The sequence below is a fragment of the Ranitomeya imitator genome, chromosome 4 (assembly GCF_032444005.1).
Source record: "Ranitomeya imitator isolate aRanImi1 chromosome 4, aRanImi1.pri, whole genome shotgun sequence".
In the NCBI taxonomy this organism is placed as follows: Eukaryota; Metazoa; Chordata; class Amphibia; order Anura; family Dendrobatidae; genus Ranitomeya; species Ranitomeya imitator.
In genome coordinates, this window is record NC_091285.1 from 299,727,505 (window position 1) to 299,750,443 (window position 22,939).

General features: G+C 41.5%; 2 protein-coding genes across 2 annotated transcripts in view; one reads left to right on the forward strand and one right to left on the reverse strand.

Annotated features, from left to right (window-relative positions):
* The window catches only part of LRRN3 (leucine rich repeat neuronal 3), a 91,139-nt gene extending 87,825 nt beyond the window's left edge, over nucleotides 1–3,314 (forward strand). Inside the window, exon 2 of the mRNA XM_069764789.1 lies at nucleotides 383–3,314. Coding sequence (XP_069620890.1) covers nucleotides 693–2,816 — 2,124 coding nt within the window. The 5' untranslated portion in view covers nucleotides 383–692 and the 3' untranslated portion in view covers nucleotides 2,817–3,314. The remainder of the gene's footprint in view (nucleotides 1–382) is intronic.
* The window catches only part of IMMP2L (inner mitochondrial membrane peptidase subunit 2), a 1,988,725-nt gene that overhangs the window by 1,286,382 nt on the left and 679,404 nt on the right, over nucleotides 1–22,939 (reverse strand). The window lies entirely within an intron of this gene.

A 22,939-nucleotide genomic window follows, 5' to 3' on the forward strand; every position in this document is an offset into this window, starting at 1 on the left:
ATTTCTTTGTTGGTTGCGACTTCTGAAAAAGGAGAGGGACATGGGGAAGCCAGCTGATCTCCTTGGCAGGTGCAATTTTAAGGTTTAGGCTATAAAGCATATATAAAGACATGCAAAGTATATAAAACATTAAATATTTATAGCAGCAAACTATGTATATGCTTATTAAATCCTTACTTTTGTAAATGATTTTTTAATAATACAGTCCAATTGTGGCATACTTATAAAAAGAAGGTTAAAATGTTGTTCCACAATTCATCCTCTTAGTATAGACAGTTCTTTGTGTGAAGCTTTTACTGTTCAATTTCTCTATGTACAGAGCTTTTAATCAGCATGATTTTTTATACTCTGAAAGTAATTATTATCCGTTTTTCATTTTCAGATCTCCTTGCTTCAGCTATTAATCAGTTATGGAGAAATAAGTGGATTGCTTCTTCAATGACCACCTACAGAATCTACATTTCCACAATGGCTTTTTGATGTCTATCAAGAATAGAGTGACCTTCATACTCACAGCATGCGTGGAGCATTTGAAAAAAGAGACTGCACTTGGCTTCCTGAGAAAGAAACATTACAGTGCAGTGTGCTGAATGCCACCTATATGTTCATCAAGTGACCAATTTGCTATTAATAATTAGAGGAAAAAAAAAACCTCAGTCACGTGCAGCTAAACAGGTGTCAAGAACTGAAAAATGAGGGAAATAAAACTCAGAATTAACTTGTTGTTTGGACTAACATTCACCGCATTGGTGCAAGCAACTCAAAAAAAGATGGATTGTCCAGAGCTGTGCACATGTGAGGTTCGACCGTGGTTTACGCCGAGATCTATTTATATTGAAGCTTTCACGGTGGATTGCAATGCATTAGATCTTTATAGCATCCCTAACAGACTTCCAGCAAACACACAAGTCTTACTTTTACAGGCTAATAATATTGACAAAATTAAAAATGCAGACCATTTTCCAGTAAATCTTACAGGGCTGGATTTATCACAGAACAATCTGTCCTCGATGGTCAATATCAATTTCACAAATGCCCATCGGGTGCTTTCTGTATACCTGGAGGAAAATAAACTAGTGGACCTAACAGAGGAAAGCTTTTCTGGACTGGTAAATTTACAAGAGCTCTACATCAATCATAACTTGATAGCCACAATTTCTTTAAATGCATTTGCTGGGGTTGGCAATTTGCTCAGGCTTCACCTTAACGCAAACAGATTGCAAGTGGTTAATAGTCAGTGGTTTGAAGGAATGCCGCATCTGGAGATTCTCATGATTGGTGAAAATCCAATAATCAAAATCGAAGATATGAACTTTAAGCCTCTTATCAATCTGCGCAGCCTGGTTTTAGCAGGAATAAATCTGACAGAAATATCTGATAATGCCTTCATAGGCCTAGAAAATTTGGAAAGCATTTCTTTCTATGACAACAGATTTATTAACGTCCCGTCTGTTGCTCTTCAAAAGGTTCGGAACCTTAAATTTTTGGATCTAAATAAAAATCCTATTCGGAGAATACAAAGAGGAGATTTCAGCAATATGCTACACTTGAAAGAGCTGGGCATTAATAACATGCCTGAGCTAGTTTCAATAGATAGTCTTGCCATCGAAAATTTGCCCGAACTGAGAAAAATAGAAGCAACCAATAACCCTAAACTGGCCTACATTCATCCCAATGCGTTCTATAGACTTCCTAAGTTGGAAACCCTCATGCTCAACAGTAACTCACTCAGCGCACTATATAGAAGCACTATCGACGCTCTGCCCAATCTTAAAGAATTGGGAATACACAGCAACCCCATCAGATGTGACTGTGTGAACCGCTGGATAAATATGAATAAAACAAGCATCCGTTTTATGGAAACTGATTCGTTGTTTTGTGTGGATCCCCCTGAATTTGAAGGTCAGAATGTTAGACACATACATTTTAGGGAAATGATGGAAATATGTTTACCGCTTATCGCGCCACAGAGCTTTCCTTCAGATCTGGATATAAGAACTGGTAACTCCATTTCATTACATTGTCGAGCTACGGCAGAACCAGAGCCAGACATTTATTGGATCACACCTTCGGGTTCTAAGCTTCAACCCAATACAATTAATGGTCCATTTTATGTCCACATTGAAGGAACATTAGAAATCACCAGCATAAGTGTTTTAGAAGCTGGACTTTATACCTGTGTTGCAAAGAACCTGGTTGGTGCAGATTTGAAAACAGTCATGATCACAGTGGATGGATTCCTACCGGAGGATGCCAATGGATCAGTCAGCATTGATATCAAGGAAATTCAAAGTAATTCTGTATTGGTGTCTTGGAATTCACAATCAAAGATTTTGAAGTCTAGTGTGCAGTGGATAGCATCCCTGAATGCGGAATACACCAGAATTGCCCACAGTGTCCGAATGCCGTCAGACATCAAACAATACAATTTAACGCGCCTAAGTCCTCTGACTGAATATAAGATCTGCATTGATGTACCCAACATCTATCAGCAAGTGGAAAAGCAATGCATTAACGTTACCACAAAAGGAATGGATGCTTTGAGAAAACATAATGAATCCTTTAAAACTACAGCTCTGATTATTATCTTATGTGGTCTGTTTGGGATCATTACCGTGGCTTATTTCTTCAATTATATCTCTTTATACTTAAGACGATTTTCAGAGCAGAGATGTAGTGAAAACCTTTTGCAGATCCCACCATTTGCTTACAATGACCTTTACCCTCCATTGCTGAGCCTTTGGAATCTTGACAATGATAGCACATCCCTAGAAGTCAAATCTACAGTAATACAAGTACCCAGTATGATTCCCTAAAAACAACATTAAGCGAAATGTGACCAGTGGAATACAAACAAGCACAAAGTTCTAGTTGTGCTCCTCTAAAAGCAGGAAGACTATTTTCTAGGGAACAAAAGACAACGTAATGTCAAGGTATCCTAAGGCTTAACATACTTACAAAACAGGCGAGCAAGTCATTAATACAATAAAAACCAGATAAAACAAAGTACTTTGACACCCTTTGTCAAATACAATACAGATATATTAACTTGTTTTATGTATTTTGTTTGGATTGTTCAATTTTTTCCTTTTTTTTTTACTATATACTGTAGTTGAACTGAGCAATACCTCCTCTTCTGTGATGTATTACACATTTTAGCCAAGAGTTTTTCCAGTGACAAAATTAAATAGAATTGACACGTGATGTTCCAAAATGGACCTTTCTGTAGCGTAGTAAAGATGGTAAATATGTAAATCTTTTTTTATGGGAAAAAAATACATTTTTGATTAAAATAAAAACTACCTGTGCCATGACTATTATGTTATGTGATAAGGACTTGTGCTACGAGAATAATGTCACCTGTAGTAAGAAATGGCTAAGCCATGTACAATTGTTATGAAGGTGACGTGGGACTGTGTAGTATGCTGGTAAGAGCTAGGCTTAGATGTTGAATAATACAAAATGCTTTACAAATTATATCGAAAGTATAACACCAGGTGGCAAAAGGGTTTTTTATTTATTACTATATATTTGTTTTTATTATGTTTTATTTTTCATGGTTTTAGGATTATTTAAACAGAGAAATATTTGTGCTATTCAGCTTTGTAGTCACATAAAAATATTCCCTTGGTTTCAAATTGCAGTCGCCATCATTTATAGAAATGATTAGTCTCTTCTGCATTTGTATAAATCTACGCAATCATTACAGCACAGACTGAGCATAGCAGATTCGATCCACGTCATGCCACTGTCTGCGAGTGGTCTCTGTGCCATGTTTCATGCAGGTTACTCGCCTCTCTGCAATGCACAAAACCCTAAATCTGCAACGGGTCATGAAATACACCTCGTTATCCTGTATAGAGAGTAGAACTGAATGATGCAATACTGTAACATCATTCACATATTGCCTATGTGCTGGAGGTTTAAAAATGACTGAACAACAAACAAATGGGTAGACAAGGTAGTACATTGAGATATATATATATATATATATAAATATATATACAGTGGGGCAAAAAAGTATTTAGTCAGTCAGCAATAGTGCAAGTTCCACCACTTAAAAAGATGAGAGGCGTCTGTAATTTACATCATAGGTAGACCTCAACTATGGGAGACAAACTGAGAAAAAAAAATCCAGAAAATCACATTGTCTGTTTTTTTAACATTTTATTTGCATACTATGGTGGAAAATAAGTATTTGGTCAGAAACAAAATTTCATCTTAATACTTTGTAATATATCCTTTGCTGGCAATGACAGAGGTCAAACGTTTTCTGTAAGTCTTCACAAGGTTGCCACACACTGTTGTTGGTATGTTGGCCCATTCCTCCATGCAGATCTCCTCTAGAGGAGTGATGTTTTTGGCTTTTCGCTTGGCAACACGGACTTTCAACTCCCTCCAAAGGTTTTCTATAGGGTTGAGATCTGGAGACTGGCTAGGCCACTCCAGGACCTTGAAATGCTTCTTACGAAGCCTCTCCTTCGTTGCCCTGGCGGTGTGCTTTGGATCATTGTCATGTTGAAAGACCCAGCCATGTTTCATCTTCAATGCCCTTGCTGATGGAAGGAGGTTTGCACTCAAAATCTCACGATACATGGCCCCATTCATTCTTTTATGTACCCGGATCAGTCGTCCTGGCCCCTTTGCAGAGAAACAGCCCCAAAGCATGATGTTTCCACCACCATGCTTTACAGTAGGTATTGTGTTTGATGGATGCAACTCAGTATTCTTTTTCCTCCAAACACGACAAGTTGTGTTTCTACCAAACAGTTCCAGTTTGGTTTCATCAGACCATAGGACATTCTCCCAAAACTCCTCTGGATCATCCAAATGCTCTCTAGCAAACTTCAGACGGGCCCAGACATGTACTGGCTTAAGCAGTGGGACACGTCTGGCTCTGCAGGATCTGAGTCCATGGTGGCGTAGTGTGTTACTTATGGTAGGCCTTGTTACATTGGTCCCAGCTCTCTGCAGTTCATTCACTAGGTCCCCCCGCATGGTTCTGGGATTTTTGCTCACCGTTCTTGTGATCATTCTGACCCCACGGGGTGGGATTTTGCGTGGAGCCCCAGATCAAGGGAGATTATCAGTGGTCTTGTATGTCTTCCATTTTCTAATTATTGCTCCCACTGTTGATTCCTTCACTCCAATCTGGTTGGCTATTGCAGATTCAGTCTTCCCAGCCTGGTGCAGGGCTACAATTTTGTTTCTGGTGTCCTTTGACAGCTCTTTGGTCTTCACCATAGTGGAGTTTGGAGTCAGACTGTTTGAGGGTGTGCACAGGTGTCTCTTTATACTGATAACAAGTTTAAACAGGTGCCATTACTACAGGTAATGAGTGGAGGAAAGAGGAGACTCTTAAAGAAGAAGTTACAGGTCTGTGAGAGCCAGAAATCTTGATTGTTTGTTTCTGACCAAATACTTATTTTCCACCATAATATGCAAATAAAATGTTAAAAAAACAGACAATGTGATTTTCTGGATTTTTTTTCTCAGTTTGTCTCCCATAGTTGAGGTCTACCTATGATGTAAATTACAGACGCCTCTCATCTTTTTAAGTGGTGGAACTTGCACTATTGCTGACTGACTAAATACTTTTTTGCCCCACTGTATATATATATATATATATATATATATATATATATATATATATTGTAAGACTCATGCTGGTGTGGTAGATGGAGGCAGGTATATCTCGCCCAGGTGTTTGTCCTATGTGAATTAGGCCACTCAGTATCTTCAGGGTGCTAATGGGTTAATGATTGCAGGAATAAAAGATGACCAGCTGGGTGTTTCCAGTGTCTGCTTGGGGCACACAGATTGCCTGCCTGTGTGAGACAAACGTGAGTGAAGAGCTCTGCTCAAGATCTGTATGATGTTAGCTGGGTGGGAGAAGCCCCCCCAGTTGTTGAGAAAGCAACGTATTTGTTTAGTTAGTGCCGGACAGGCTAGGGTTTATTTTTATGTTTTGTTTTTTGTGTTGCTTTCACGTTAATAAATCTGACCTGAGGTCAGCCTGCTCAGAAACCTGCTGTACGCCTCAGATTCAATGCACAAACCACGTGTCCTTTGACCCCAGCAAAGGCGATCCCAGAGTGTTTTGTCACATTGTGGTAGAGAATGCGGGCATACCGTGGCACAGGCGACAGCATGGAAGACGTGGTGAAAGCCTTAGTACAGTCCACTGCCGTACAGCAGCAGGCCACTGCCGCACAGCACGAAGCTAATCGCTTGATGGCCGCACAGCTGAAGGAGTTACTGGACATGACGGTTGCAGACCGCCAACTTCTCCAACAGGTGGCGCAGCGCCTGGTGAGCATGCCTGACGCTGACCCGGAAGCAGAGTCCAGAAGGATCCATGTGAGTCGATACTGGCAAAAGCTGACTGCAGAAGATGACGTCGAGGCATATCTGACAACTTTTGAGCGGACGGCATTGAGAGAGAAGTGGCCGAAGGCACGATGGGCCGATTTGATTGCCCCGTTTCTCTCCGGCGAGGCCCAAAAAGCTTACCATGATTTGGACCCGGAGGTCGCTCAGGACTTTGAGAAGCTGAAAGCTGAGATCCTGGCCCGGCTGGGTGTGACGACGGCTGTCCGTGCACAGAGGGTACATCAGTGGACATACCAACAAGATAAACCAGCGCGGTCTCAGATGTTCGACCTGATCTACTTGACAAAGAAATGGCTGCAACCCGAGGTACTGACAATACCCGAAATAATCCAGCGGGTTGTCCTGGACAAGTACCTGAGAGTACTACCCCCAGCGCTGAAAAGGTGGGTAAGCCAAGGAAATCCCACGACAGCGGATCAACTTGTGGAGTTGGTCGAGCGTTATTCCGTGGCAGAAGGACTTCCCGACGACACCGCCAAACCCCGGACTGTGCCTCCTCCTCGTGGAACCGGTAAGACTGTTCCAGGGACCACGGGTGAAGGAAAATCGCTTAAAACTGTGGGGGAGGAGTCCGGGACTGCTCGCACTCCGAGACCAAGAGTATTGGACGGTGGTCTCAGTAGGGGACCTGTTAGGTGTTTCCGCTGCCATGAGAAGGGTCATGTTTCTGCGAACTGTCCTGTTACCGCTGAACCCATGCAGTGCGACGTTATAGACTCTAGAAAACGCATGTCTTTGGTTACACAGCTAGTGAGTGTGAATGCGGGTCAAAATGATACAGTGAAACACCTGTGTGAATTATCTGTTGATGGGAAAAATGTTGTGGCATTACTAGACTCTGGAAGTGTGGTGACTCTGGTGAAAGCTAGTCTGGTGGCACTTCCGTCTGGTCCGTCTGACAAGTTTTCTGTGACGTGTGTGCATGGTGACACCCGCTCGTACTTAACAGCGGTCATATGGATTTCTACTCCCTATGGGTCAGTGCAGCACAAAGTGGGACTCGTTCCCGCATTGTTACATGATGTAATCCTGGGCAGGGATTTTCCCTATTTCTGGCAGTTGTGGGAGAATCAGTTACTCCTTCACGGTAGCTGTACCCGTGAATCTTCTCCCATGCCATCTGGAGGTCCCGAGTCCCTAGAGGAGACCCCACAGGAAGATGTTGCTGGGGAGGTTAGTGAATCTAACCTTCAGTACCCCTTCTCCGTCATGGCGGGGGAAACAGAGGAAACTGAGGAACCTCAGCGAGAGGCGGAGGCAGACAGCCATCCGGCACCCTGCCTGCCAGATTTGGGAGTCCAGGTGGATGACTTCCACAGCGAGCAAATGAAAGATCCTACCCTGACTCCGGCTAGGAAAAATGTAAAAATGATAGATGGGGTACCCGTAGAACCTGACACTAGGCTAGCGTACTCGTATATGGTTGTTGAAAATGATTTGCTCTACCAGGTAGAAAAAAAAGGGGAAGACACAGTGCAACGGTTAGTGGTACCCAAACCTTATCGGCGGAAGGTACTGGATTTGGCCCACGGACATATAATGGGGGGACATCTGGGGGTACAGAAAACCACAGAAAGGATATTGCATTGTTTTGTGTGGCCTGGAATACATTGTGATGTGCGTAACTATTGTGAGTCCTGTCCAGAGTGCCAAATCGCGGCCCCTAAATCTCAGTTCCGTAGCCCTTTGGTACCCCTTCCTATCATCGGGGTCCCTTTTGAGAGAATAGGGATGGATTTGGTTGGGCCCCTTCCCCGATCCGCACGTGGGCACCAACATATCCTCGTCATCGTGGACTATGCCACTCGTTACCCGGAAGCCGTCCCTTTGCGTAACACAGCTACCAAGACGATCGCCAAGGAATTGGTACAAGTGTTTAGTCGGGTGGGAATTCCAAAACAGATACTCACCGACCAGGGGACTCCCTTTATGTCGAGGGTAATGAAGGAGCTCTGCAGGCTCTTACAAATAGACCCGTTGCGTACGTCTGTCTATCACCCTCAAACAGATGGCCTGGTTGAGCGCTTCAACAAAACCTTAAAACAGATGCTCCGGAAGGTGATAGACAAAGATGGGAAGAACTGGGATTACTTGTTACCCTATTTGCTGTTTGCCATTAGGGAAGTTCCCCAGTCTTCCACAGGATTTTCGCCTTTCGAACTGTTGTACGCCCGTCGTCCCCGGGGACTGCTGGACGTCGCAAAAGAAACCTGGGAAGGTCAAGTCACTCCCTTTAAAACGGTGATCGACCATGTAACACAAATGCAGGATCGTATTGCCGCTGTCATGCCCATTGTTAGGGACCATATGTTACAGGCCCAGGGAGCCCAGAGGCAAAGTTATGATAGAGGCGCTAAGGTCCGTACATTTGCATCCGGGGATAGGGTGTTGGTCCTAATCCCTACGGTTGATAGTAAATTCCTGGCGAAATGGCAGGGCCCATTTGAGGTCCGAGAAAGAGTTGGTGAAGTGAACTATAAAGTGTACCAGCCGGGTAAGAGAAAACCGGAACAGATTTATCATGTGAATCTGATAAAAGTTGGTGAAACATGAGATTGTCACAGAGCCTGGCGTCACTGTTCATGTGAAGCCCTACCGGATTCCGGAAGCCCGCCGTGAAGCCGTCTCCCGGGAAGTGATGGCAATGTTGGACTTAGGAGTCATTGAGGAGTCACACAGCGCCTGGTCCAGTCCAATTGTGTTGATACCTAAACCGGATGGCTCCATCCGGTTTTGTAATGACTTTAGGAAACTGAATGCAGTTTCTAAATTTGATGCGTACCCTATGCCCCGGGTCGATGAGTTGATCGACCGGCTTGGTAAAGCCCGATACATTACGACCCTGGATTTAACAAAGGGGTACTGGCAGATTCCTCTGGCCGAGGCGGCCAGAGAGAAGACGGCATTTGCTACACCGGAAGGTCTGTTCCAGTATGTCTATATGCCGTTTGGACTTCACGGAGCTCCCGCAACGTTCCAGAGATTGATGGATCGAGTCTTGAGGCCTCACAGACAGTACGCTTCTGCCTACCTGGATGACATCGTAATTTACAGCATGGACTGGGAAACTCATCTCCAGAAGGTACAAGCCGTGATTGATGACCTGCGAGATGCAGGTTTAACGGCAAACCCCAAGAAATGCCACATCGGGCTTGAAGAAGCCCGATACTTGGGCTACGTGATTGGCCGAGGAGTGGTTAAACCCCAGATCGACAAAATACAGGCAATTCAGGGCTGGCCACAACCAGTGAACAAGAAACAAGTGCAGGCTTTCCTGGGGATTGCCGGCTATTATCGCCGGTTCATACCCAATTTTGCAGCCATGGCTACTCCCTTGACGGATCTTACCAAGGGGAAGGGTTCCGTCATGGTAAAATGGACCTCAGCTGCTGAAGAGGCCTTCCACAGCCTGAAACGGGCTTTGTGCTCTCAGCCCGTACTAGTGACTCCTGATTTCAGCAGCGAGTTTGTGGTACAAACTGATGCCTCTGATACTGGTGTCGGAGCTGTACTTTCCCAGGTGAGGGACGGAGTCGAACACCCGGTCCTCTATCTCAGTCGGAAACTGAATGTACATGAGCAGAGGTATGCCGTGGTTGAAAAAGAGTGCCTAGCCATTAAATGGGCTCTCGACTCCCTCAAGTATTACCTGGCTGGTAGGAAGTTTAGGCTGGTCACAGACCATGCCCCTCTCAAGTGGATGCACCTCCACAAGGACCGTAATAGTCGGGTAACCAGGTGGTTCCTTGCCCTGCAGGCTTACTCTTTTACGGTGGAGCACCGACCTGGGGTGCAGATGGGGAACGCCGATGCCCTATCCCGAGTGCACTGTTTCAAAAGTGTTCTTGCTCGACCGGAGTGGTCTGAGCAAGGGGGGGGTATATGTAAGACTCATGCTGGTGTGGTAGATGGAGGCAGGTATATCTCGCCCAGGTGTTTGTCCTATGTGAATTAGGCCACTCAGTATCTTCAGGGTGCTAATGGGTTAATGATTGCAGGAATAAAAGATGACCAGCTGGGTGTTTCCAGTGTCTGCTTGGGGCACACAGATTGCCTGCCTGTGTGAGACAAACGTGAGTGAAGAGCTCTGCTCAAGATCTGTATGATGTTAGCTGGGTGGGAGAAGCCCCCCCAGTTGTTGAGATAGCAACGTATTTGTTTAGTTAGTGCCGGACAGGCTAGGGTTTATTTTTATGTTTTGTTTTTTGTGTTGCTTTCACGTTAATAAATCTGACCTGAGGTCAGCCTGCTCAGAAACCTGCTGTACGCCTCAGATTCAATGCACAAACCACGTGTCCTTTGACCCCAGCAAAGGCGATCCCAGAGTGTTTTGTCACAATATATATGTACACACTGCAGGCTATGTCTATGCTTATTGGCAGTGCACCTGTCATTACAACAATAATTGGTCACATTGTATGGTGTTCTCACAAAGGGAAAAATACCAAGATACATACTCAGGGTGGTAACTGAGAGAACTAGAAGGACATGTCATGATACATTTAATTAGTAGCAGTAATAAAGGTTTAATTATACTAGTGATACAGTTCACATTATTCTAGCAATATGTAGAATACTGAGCAACCAACTAGCGATTCACGCTCAGCAGAGGGTATTTGGTAGCGTTCATACAAACAATGTAGTTTGGTCCTAAGATGTGCAGTTTTATTGCTTTCATAAAACTCCAAGGGATTAAAAACGAAAACAGAATCTTCTGGGCACCAAGGTATAACAGCTAATAAGCAGTTAATTTGGCAGGCACATAAATGTCAGTGCGGGTTCACCCAAACAAATTACAATCCTTTCTCCTGCAGCAAACGTTGCACACAGAAGAGGTATGGTCCTACCAATCTTGGCATCCCCTTCAGCCTAAGCTCCAGCATCTTTCAGTGCCAAACACAAGTGTTGAACACCAAGTACAGTTCACGTTGTACAGGCTGCAGATTTCACACGTCACTTTGCAGCTCCTACACATAGGCTGCTCAGTTTTCTTACCTGACCCATGCAGTCTCTATTCAGAGAAAGACTCTGACTTGTCTCTCTCCCAGCTACAGCTCACATTTCTGCTGGTCACTCCCCAGTTTCATCACACTCAGACCAAAAGATCCTAGATGAACCTATGCCCTGGTTCTTAGTCAAAGCTAGCCAGTTGTATCTAATTAAGACATGCAGTGCTAGGATTGACTTTGCTACAATATATAGTGATCTCAATACATGACCACGTGAACCTAAAGATGCTCCACGAGGTCTACAGTAGGGGCTCATCAATAATCTTCACAAACAAACAAGGGAACAGAACAATAATCTGAGTCCTACGAAGACCTTTCCTACAGAGAATGGAGTTTGCATAATGGCATGAATCTGCACCAGTAGGGGGCTCACTTGTCAAATCCCCACTGCTCTATGTACCTTTTTAAATGTAATTTTCATAGCACTGCTGAAAAGATGATGACTAGAAGATAAAAAAAATATGGAAATTTTTTAAATTCCTATCTTTTCCCAGAAGTTTTGGATCACGTTTATTTAAATGTCATAATCCACTCATTATTTGTTTGAAAGCAGGACTATTTTAGGCCTGATACCAGGAAGGGAATGACAGGGCTGTGAAAATGATGCAGAACATTTCTGCGCCCAACCTAAATGTACTTACTATTATCACTGTACTTATTTTTTCTCTTATTTCAGCTGGTCGCTGTTCTTGGCTAGGGAGTACTTGGCTTTGTCTTTTCCAAAGTGAGACAAGTCTACATTACAATACTAAAAAAGCGAACAAATTGAGATTAGTAAAATAAAGATGTCAAGTAACCTTGCAACTTATAACACAGCTGCACAAGATCCAATATAAATTATAGGTTGAAAATTAGATAATTTTATACATTTATTATCTATTTCATGATTAGGAATTGAAAATTTCACTTTGTAAAGTATTTTTCTTTAACCTTAGCTTACTTTACACCTAATATAACAAATGTTAAATGTTTATGATGACTTATGCTTCATAAGTAAAAGTTTAATTATCTCTAGCGTGTAATTTACTAATTAAAAATCAGCAAAGCAGACAGATGATAATAGCAAAATATCAGTACAAGTAACATACCGCCCCTTTAGACTACATTTTTGAAATTAGATATTGAATTAACAGTAAGCAATAACAAGATCCATTTATCTCCACAAGGCAAAGAACTACATCATGAACTTTAATGCCTTTTTCTCTGTATAGCTAATTTAAAATACGTACACCTCTCTCTTTAATTGCTTATGTTCTTAAAAAAACACATTTATTATATGCTTAGTAATGTCTTTTAAACTTTAACACTGAATTCAGGATTAGTTACTTAAATACTTTTAGATTAAAATATCCTTTTATTACTTTTTATTATTTCTTAGACACTGTGTGCAACTAGAGGAAATTGCATAAAACTGGATTATCTTCTGAATGAATATCCTGTTTTCCCTTTCTTGATCAGGCCAATTTTTTAAATTCTGGAATGCTTCAATGAATTATAGTGATTCTGAGATTGTTTTTTCGTGACATATTGCACTTCATGACAGTGATAAAATTTAGGTTGATATTTTTTGTGTTTGTCAAAATATAATTTTGGCCAATATTTTACAATATTAAAACTTTTAATTTTTACACTCTGGTCACACCAAATAGTTTAAAAAGTGATGCTGATGTACAGTAGACATGTGGTAAATGTTATTTTTTGTTAGGGAGTTAGAAGTGTTAAAAGTTTATCAGTAATTTCTCATTTTTCCAGCAAAGTTGACAAAACCATTTTTTTAGAGACCTCATCACATTTAAAGTGACTTTAAGGAGTCTACAGTGGGTACGGAAAGTATTCAGACCCCTTTAAATTTTTCACTCTTTTTTTTCATTGAAGCCATTTGGTACATTCCAAAAAGTTCATTTTTTTCTCATTAATGTACACTCTTGCACCCCATCTTGTACACTTGTAATGTACACTCTTGCGCCCCATCAAAACCCTGACATGTAGAAATTTTTGCAAATGTATTAAAAAAGAAAAACTAAAATATCAAATGGTCATAAGTATTCAGGCCATTTGGTCAGTATTGAGTAGAAGCACCTTTTTGAGCTAGTATAGCCATGAGTCTTATTGGGAATGATGCAACAAGATTTTCACTCCTGGATTTGGGGATCCTCTGCCATTCTTCCTTGCAGATCCTCTTCAGTTCCATCAGGTTGGATGGTGAACATTGGTGGACAGCCATTTTCAGGTTTCTCCAGATATGCTCAGTTGGGTTTAGGTCAGGACTCTGGCTGGGCCAGTCACGGTTGGTCACAGAGTTGTTCTGAAGCCTCTCCTTTGATATTTTAGCAGTGTGCTTAGGATCATAGTTTTGTTGGAAGGTGAACCTTCTGCCAAGTCTGAGGTCCAGAGCACTTTGGAAGGGAAGAGGTTTTCATCCAGGATATCTCCTTTCTTGACCACATTCATGTTTCTTTCAATGGCAATCAGTCGCCCTGTCCCTGTAGCAGAAAAACACCCTCATAGCATGATGCTGCCACCAGGTTTCACTTTGGGATTGTATTGGGCAGGTGATCAGCAGTGCCTGTATTTCTCCACACATAGCTCTTACAATTATCACCAAAAAGGTCTATCTTCGTCTCATCAGACCAGATAATCTTATTTCTCATAGTCTGGGAATCCTTCATGTGTTTTATAGCAAACTCTATGCGGGCTTTCATATATCTTGCACTGAGGAGAGGCTTCCGTTGGGCCACTCTGCCATAAAGGCCTGACTAGTGGTGGGCTGTAGTTGACTTTTTGTAACTTTCTCCCATCTCCCTACTGCATCTCTGGAGCTCTGCCACAGTGATCTTGGGGTTCTTCTTTACCTTGCTCTTCTCCCACGATTGCTCAGTTTGGCTGGATGGCCAGGTATAGGAAGACTTCTGGTGGCCTCAAACTTCTTCCATTTAAGGATTATGGAGGCCACTGTGCTCCTAGGAGCCTTGAGTACAGCAGAAATTCTTTTGTTACCTTGGCCAGATCTGTGCCTTGCCACAATTCTGTTTCTGAGCTCCTTGACCAGTTCCTTTGACCTCATGATTCTCATTTGGTCTGACATGCACTGTGAGCTCTGAGGTCTTATATAGACCGGTGTGTGCCTTTCCAAATCAAGTTCTATCAGTTTAATTAAACACAGCAGGACTCCAATGAAGGAGTAGACCCATCTCAAGGAGGATCACAAGGAAAGGGACAGAATGTGACTTAAATATGAGTGTCTGAGCAATGGGTATGAATACTTATGACCATGTGATATTTCAGTTTTTCGAACCGACCCCCAGAGTAGTGGAGAACTACAAGGCTCAGATAGCCAGCTGGAGGTCCTGGTATCTGTATGTGCTACAGCCACACACATTCACCAAAAAGGTGGCCACATAGGATCAAGGGGACCAGGAGGATGTCGCCCGACAGAATCCGAGGCTGCTGGCTCAGGACACTGTGTGTGAAGGTGCAAGGCAGGAGAGGTGGGAGCCAGCACAGTGAGATAGCCAGGGAAAGTACATAAGAAGGGGGTTCTGGTAAAGTGCACCCCAAACTACCTGAGAGCTGGCTGGGCCACTAACCCGGAGGACAAAGCACCCTGGCTGGGGAATGTCATCTGGAAACAGTGAATAAAGTGTGGAACTGCACCCTGCTGTGTCCTCAGAATTATTTCCTGTGTCATTTTCCCTGCACTACAACATTCACCATCATTGACCTTAACTCTTTAATTGCTCTGGGGCCTAGCTCTACCCGTGGAGAGCTGTAATAACTCTGCTGCATCACCAATTGCCCCAGTGGATCTGAACTGCAGCGTCGGCCAACTTCTTATTGCTGAACACCACGGGTGGCATCACGAACAATCCCCCTATAAAATTCATTCTCCTTTAATTTTACTTTTATTGGACACCCAGGGCCATGGACTGGGTCATTGCGGCCATGACTACCCCCTTAAGAGCTGCCAGACCCGGCCCGAGTACCCCATGGCCCTAGCAGGCACTCCACTAGGCTAAGTAAATGAAACATTACCATTTTTTCCATTGAAATGTTGTGTTGGCCTAATCTTTGTAATTTTCAAAAAGGGTAATAAAAGAAAACAAACAGTATAATTTGTTGAATATTGTATAATTTTGTATAATTTATATGAATTTTCTCCTGAGTACAACAATACCCCATAAGTGGTCTAAAACTATTTTTAAACACAGTTCAAAGCCCAGAATGGAAGGAGCGCCATATTAGAGTCCAGGTTTAGCTGTTTGTTTGTGTGCCTTATCACATTGCCAGAGCCTCTGAGGTCCCAGAAGTGCAGAACGCTATTAAGTTGCCCCATTTGTCTCGAATAATTCATCTATGGGTGCCGTGATCATGTTGACACCACAGGTGTATCACAGAATTTTATACCATTGGGCGGTGAAGAAAAAATAATTACATTTTCACAACAAAAAAAATTGCTTTAGCCCTATATTTTAACATTTTCACAAGGGGGAAGGAGTAAAAACTACCCCAAAATTTGTTACACAAATTCAGCTAAACATGGAAATACCCCAAGTGTCCCTCTATGGTACTGCTCAGGAGGGGAGGAGTGCTATTAAGCTGAAAATTTTCATACAAATTTTGCAGACTCCATATACAGTACATAGTCCTTAATGTTGTAAGAGCAGAATTCCCCAAGAGATGTCTCTTTGGAAATTGCACCCCTCTGGCAAATTATCTACAGGTGTGGTAACAATTTTGACTCCATGCATGTTTTCCAGAAAGAAGCAACGATAGTTGCCTAATGACAATTGCAAATCTGTCAGTATAGTGCCCATATCTTGCTTCTGGAAACACACACCATGTAAATTAAGAGGGCTCTCATTGCTACAGAAATGCCAAACATGTAGACACTAAATGTGGTTAAGGCACATTGTGTGGCTCAGAAGGGAGAGTGGCATTTGCCTTACTAAGTGCAGAATTTTCTGGATTTTATTTTTTATTGGGAGGGTGAAGTGCAGGGAGTCCATTAACAGATGACAGACCTGAGTGGGGACTTGTTTTTTTCTGTGGATTCAGTTGAAGCTTTTATTGGGAACATTTTACAAAATATTTTGGTTAACATTTACCTTGTGCTCTATGCTGACCACTTACATTGGGGTTTCCATGAAAATCTCCAAATGATTTCATTCAAATTAAACCCCCGAGGGATCCATTCACTATAATGAGGCAGGAGAGTTACTCTGGACTTCGTCTGCGCTCTGTTCAGTGATGTCCATCTTTTGAGAGGTGCAGAAAACTGTGGTTGACCGTGCTTTTAAGCATGCCTAATCCCTTTGTGACCAGGCAAATTGTTTAAAATCTGACCAGTGTCACTTTACATACAAATAACTGCAATGCTTCAACATATCCCATTGATTTTGAGATTGTTTTTTCAGGATACATCATATTTTATGGTAATGGTAAATTTATTTTGTCATGTGTTGCATTTATTTATAAAAATAACAGAAATTTGTCAAAAATTTCAAAAAAAATGCAATTTGCACATTTTGAATAATTAGCCCTTTAATCCAGATAGTCATACCACACAAAAACATTAATACATAACATTTCCCTAATTTCTGCTTTACATTAGCACCATTTGTAAAATTTCGTTCTACTTTGTTAGCATTTTAGAAGGTTTAAAAATGTAGCGGTAATTTTTCAATTAAATTTACAAAATTTATTTTTATACAGATCTGTTCAGTTTTGAAGTGACTTTGGAACCCCCCCAAAAGTGATACCATTTTGAAAACTGCGCCCCTTCATGTATTCAAAATTGCTTTGGGGTAGTTCATTAACCCTTCAGATGCTTTTCAGGAATTAATGCAAAGTGACATGGCAAAATGTTTATTTTTACAGCTTATTTTTTGATAGCTTCTGAACAGGCCGCTATAGCTGTTATTTGGCAATGAACTGCAATGGCAAACATCAGGACCACACGATCAAGATCTCAGGGTTCCAATGGGGTTAAAGAGGAAGCCCTCACACCCTAAGCCCGCACACTCTATTAACCAACTAGATACTGTAGTTACTATTGACAGCAGTATTCAAGGGGTTAAACAACCATATTCGGTGCCAACACTAATTATGGCTGATGCAGCAACTTGCCAGCTATAGTGTACAGCTGACAGCTGCTGGATTGTCACCTGTCGGGGGATGCTTGTCTCTTATATCGCAGGTCAATAAAAAGATGTATTTGTAGTCATTAACCCCTTCATGACCGGGGGATTTTTCTTTTTTCCGTGTTCAGTTTTCGCTCCCCTCCTTCCCAGAGCCATAACTTTTTTATTTTTCCGTCAATTTGGCCATGTGAGGGCTTATTTTTTGCGGGACGAGTTGTACTTTTGAACGACATCATTGGTTTTAGCATGTCGTGTACTAGAAAACGGGAAAAAAATTCCAAGTGCGGTGAAATTGCAAAAAAAGTGCAATCCCACATTGTTTTTTTGTTTGGCTTTTTTGCTAGGTTCACTAAATGCTAAAACTGACCTGCCATTATGATTCTCCAGGTCAGTACGAGTTCATAGACACCTAACATGACTAGGTTGTTTTTTATCTAACTGGTGAAAAAAAATTCCAAACTTTGCTAAAAAAAAAAAAATTGCGCTATTTTCCGATACTCGTAGCGTCTCCATTTTTCATGATCTGGGGTCGGTTGAGGGCTTATTTTTTGCGTGCCGAGCTGGCGTTTTTAATGATAGCATTTTGGTGCAGGTACGTTCTTTTGATCGCCCGTTATTGCATTTTAATGCAATGTCGTGGCGACCAAAAAAACGTAATTCTGGCGTTTCGAATATTTTTCCCACTACGCTGTTTAGCGGTCAGGTTAATACTTTTTTCTAATTGATAGATCGGACGATTCTGTGCGCGGCGATACCAAATATGCATAGATTTGATATTTTTTTTATTGATTTATTTTGATTGGGGCGAAAGGGGGGTGATTTAAACTTTTATGTTTTTTCTATTTTTTTCACATTTTTTTAAACTTTTTTTTTTACTTTTGCCATGCTTCAATAGCCTCCATGGGAGGCTAGAAGCAGGCACAACGCGATCGGCTCTGCTACATAGCAGTGATCTGCTGATCGCTGCTATGTAGCAGAAATGGAGGTGTGCTGTGAGCACCGACCACAGGGTGGCGCTCACAGCCACCGGTCATCAGTAACCATAGAGGTCTCAAAGACCTCTATGGTTACAATATACAAGCATCGCCGACCCCCGATCATGTGACGGGGGTCGGCGATGACGTCATTTCTGGCCGCCCGGCCGGAAGCGGTAGTTAAATGCCGCTGTCTGCGTTTGACAGCGGCATTTAACTAGTTAATAGGTGCGGGTAGATCGCGATTCTGCCCGCGCCTATTACAGGCACATGTCAGCTGTTCAAAACAGCTGACATGTCCCGGCTTTGGTGCGGGCTCACCGCGGAGCCCTGCATCAAAGCAGGGGAGCCGGCATCGGACGGTATAGTACGTCCGATGCCGGTAAGGGGTTAAATAGATGAACACTGCTGGATCATAGGCCAGACAGAGTCCACAGTGCCTCCATCTGCCTTATTCTAGGGAAACTTCTGCTGGAGGTTCTGTCTGAGATTTACACAGAAACTTTGGTGTATGAGCTCAGCGTAGAGCGCAGGATAAATCAAGCCTTTCTGCGATGTTTGGGAGACAAAATGAACAAATCAACATCAAGTCAAGAATGGGTGTTTTTTATTTTTATGCCGTTCCTCATGCAGTGAAAGAGATAAGAAGACTTTATTCCTCGGTCGCTGCGATTACAGTGATACCAACATTATTTTGTTTTTTGGATACTATCACACTAAAAAGCACTTTTTCTATATATAAAAAAAAATTGCATCTGCATATTTTGAAAGCTATAATTGTTCTATATTTCTACCAACACAGTCATGTGAGTGCTTGTTTTTTGCAGGACGTATTGACATTTTTATTGGTACCATTGTCGGGCACATTTTCTTTTATCGCAATCTATTCAGTTTTTTGGAAGGTAGAATGAACGAAAACCAGCAATTCGAGTTTTTTTTTAAAGGTTTTTTTTAAGGCTGTTCACCATGTGGTAAAAGTGATAAGACAGTTATAATAATCATCAAAATAAATATATTTTATGTTTTGCTTCTTTTACACAATAAGAACTATTTTATAGAAAAAAGAATTGTTTTTGCATAACTATATTCCGAGAGCAATAACTTTTTTATTTCTCCGCTGTTCGAGCTGTGTCGTGGCTTTTTATTTGTGGGACAAAATGATGTTTTCAGCGATGCTATTCATATTTAAATTTGCTTTTTTCTCATGTTTTATTTAATTTTTTGTACTTCATTACGCCGTGGTGCCAAATATGTGTACTTTGTTTTTGCTTATTTTTGTTTTTACACAAATATATGTATTTACAGGTTTAATATTTGTTTCATTTTTTAATTTTGTGACTTTTTTAAAATAGTTTTAAAAAAGTTAACTTTTTTCTTTTTTGTACTTTTTTTACTTAGTCCCTTTGTGGGACGAAAACTTTTATTTCTCTGATTGCTGCCCACATGCACTGCAATGTGAAGTGTCAGTTTCACACTGAGAAAACACCTAGTAGGACCCTGCTGCTGCCTGAGTCTAACAGGACACCGTAGCTGGCAGACCTGAAGGTCATCATTTGACCTCTGGCTGCCTTGACAACCCTCATGGTTTAAAATTAATTAAAAACTGACTTTTTCATTATAAGTATTGTAAAGAAATTGAAAAGAAACAGAAGCTATTCTATGAAGAACAAATCTTATGAAAAAGTAAAGCCTCATTCAGACATTTACAAAAGTGGAAAAAAAAATCAATTTTCATCAATGTGGCAGATCAGTTTTTCATCAGTTATTGAAGAAAAGGACTTTTCTCAAGTTTCACCTAGCAAAAAGTCAGGGAAAAACAGACAGCACTAAGCTACAAAGAGGATGCCATCAGTGTACTGCCACAGTTTTTCACAAACTCAGTGATTAGAATGGGCAAGTTTTATCCATGACTAGGATAAAAAAAATGTTTGCGGACACTGCAGAAAAAAAACACTTAAACGTGAATAGCCCTACAGACCATTATGGGTAGTTGTTCAAACCATGAACAATTTAGCTACAACATGTCCAGTATGAGGAACATAGATATTTGTATGAGACCTTAATATTTTTTGTTATGATAATTTCAACCTAAAAATGAGTTTTCATTTAGAAACATAATTTCTAAGTTAATAGATGGAACCCTCCAATATTAGCCAGAAGCAGGGGACATCAACATACAGCATTTCTCATTCTAGACACAGTTCATGTTTGCACATTATATGGATAGCTTATGATTTAATGGAAACTATGTAATGCGATTTATCTTCTGTGCAAGAATTGAACACTGCTGAATTCCTACGGTTTACAACTGGTCACTTACAGGTGCATCTCACAAAATTAGAATATCATCAAAAAGTTAATTTATTTCAGTTCTTCAATACAAAAAGTGAAACTCATATTATATAGAGTCATTACAAACAGAGTGATCTATTTCAAGTGTTTATTTCTGTTAATGTTGAGGATTATGGCTTACAGCCGATGAAAACCCAAAAGCCATTATCTCAGTAAATTAGAATACTTTAGTTATCAAGTACCAGCTTGAAAAAATGATTTTAAAATCCGAAATGTTGGCCTTCTGAAATGTAAGTTCAGTAAATGCACTCAATACTTGGTCGGGGCTTCTTTTGCATCAATTACTGCCTCAATGCAGTGTAGCATTGAGGCGATCAGTGTGTGGCACTGCTGAGGTGTTATGGAAGCCCAGGTTGCTTTGATAGCAGCTTTCAGCTCCTCGGTATTGTCGAGTCTGGTGTCTCTCATCTTCCTCTTAACAACACCTCATGGATTCTCTATGGGGTTAAGGTCAGACGAGTTTGCTGGCCAATCAAGCACAGTGATATTGTTGTTTTTAAACCAAGAATTGGTACTTTTGGAAGTGTGGACAGGTACCAAGTCCTGCTGGATAATGACATTGCCATCCTCAAAAGCTCGTCAGCAGAGAGAAGCATAAAGTGCACTAAAATTTCCTTGTAGACGGCTGCACTGACTTTGGTCTTGATAAAACACAGTAGACCTACACCAGCAGATGACATGGCTCCCAAAACCATCACTGATTGTGGAAACTTCATACTAGACCTTGGAAATCAAGGTCCCAGAGTCTGAAGGAAGAGTGTAGAGACAGACAATCCAAGCTGCTTGAGGTCTAGTGTGAAGTTTTCACAATCAGTGAAGTTTTGGGGAGCCATGTCACCTGCTGGTAAAGGTGCACTGTGTTTTATCAATATACATATATACAGTCATGGCCAAAAGTATTGATACCCCTGCAATTCTGTCAGAAAATGCTCATTTTCTTCCTGAAAATGATTGCAAACACAAATTATTTGGTATTATTATCTTCATTTCATTTGTCTTAAATGAAAAAAACCACAAAAACAATTGTCCTAAAGCCAAATTGGATATAATTCCACAGCAAACATAAAAAAGGGGGTGGACAAAAGTATTGGCACTGTTCGAAAAATCATGTGATACTTCTCTAATTTGTGTAATTGACAGCACCTGTAACATACCTATGGCACCTAACAGGTGTTGGCAATAACTAAATCACACTTGCAGCCAGTTGAAATGGATTAAAGTTGACTCAACCTCTGTCCTGTGTCCTTGTGTGTACCACATTGAGCATGGAGAAAAGAAAAAAGACCAAAGAACTGTCTGAGGACTTGAGAAACCAAATTGTGACGAAGCATGAGCAATCTCAAGGCTACAAGTCCATCTCCAAAGACCTGAATGTTCCTGTGTCTACCGTGCGCAGTGTCATCAAGAAGTTTAAAGCCCATGGCACTGTGGCTAATCTCCCTAGATGTGGACGGAAAATAAAAATTGACAAGAGATTTCAACGCAAGATTGTGCAGATGTTAGATAAAGAACCTTGATTTACATCCAAACAAGTTCAAGCTGCCCTGCAGTCCGAGGGTACAACAGTGTCAACATGTACTATCCATCGGCGTCTGAATGAAAAGGGACTGTATGGTAGGAGACCCAGGAAGACCCCACTTGTTACCCGAGACATAAAAAAGCCAGGCTGGAGTTTGCCAAAACATATCTGAAAAAGCCTAAACATTTTGGAATAATGTTCTCTGGTCAGATGAGACAACAGTAGAGCTTTTTGGGCAAAGGAATCAACATAGAGTTTACAGGAGAAAAAGAGAGGCATTCAAAGAAAAGAACACGGTCCCTTCAGTCAAACATGGCGGAGGTTCCCTAATGTTTTGGGGTTGCTTTGCTGCCTCTAGCACTGGACTGCTTGACCGCGTGCATGGCATTATGAAGTCTGAAGACTACCAACAAATTTTGCAGCATAATGTAGGGCCCAATGTGAGAAAGCTGGGTCTCCCTCAGAGGTCATGGGTCTTCCAGCAGGACAATGACCCAAAACACACTTCACAAAGCACTAGAAAATAGTTTGAGAGAAAGCACTGGAGACATC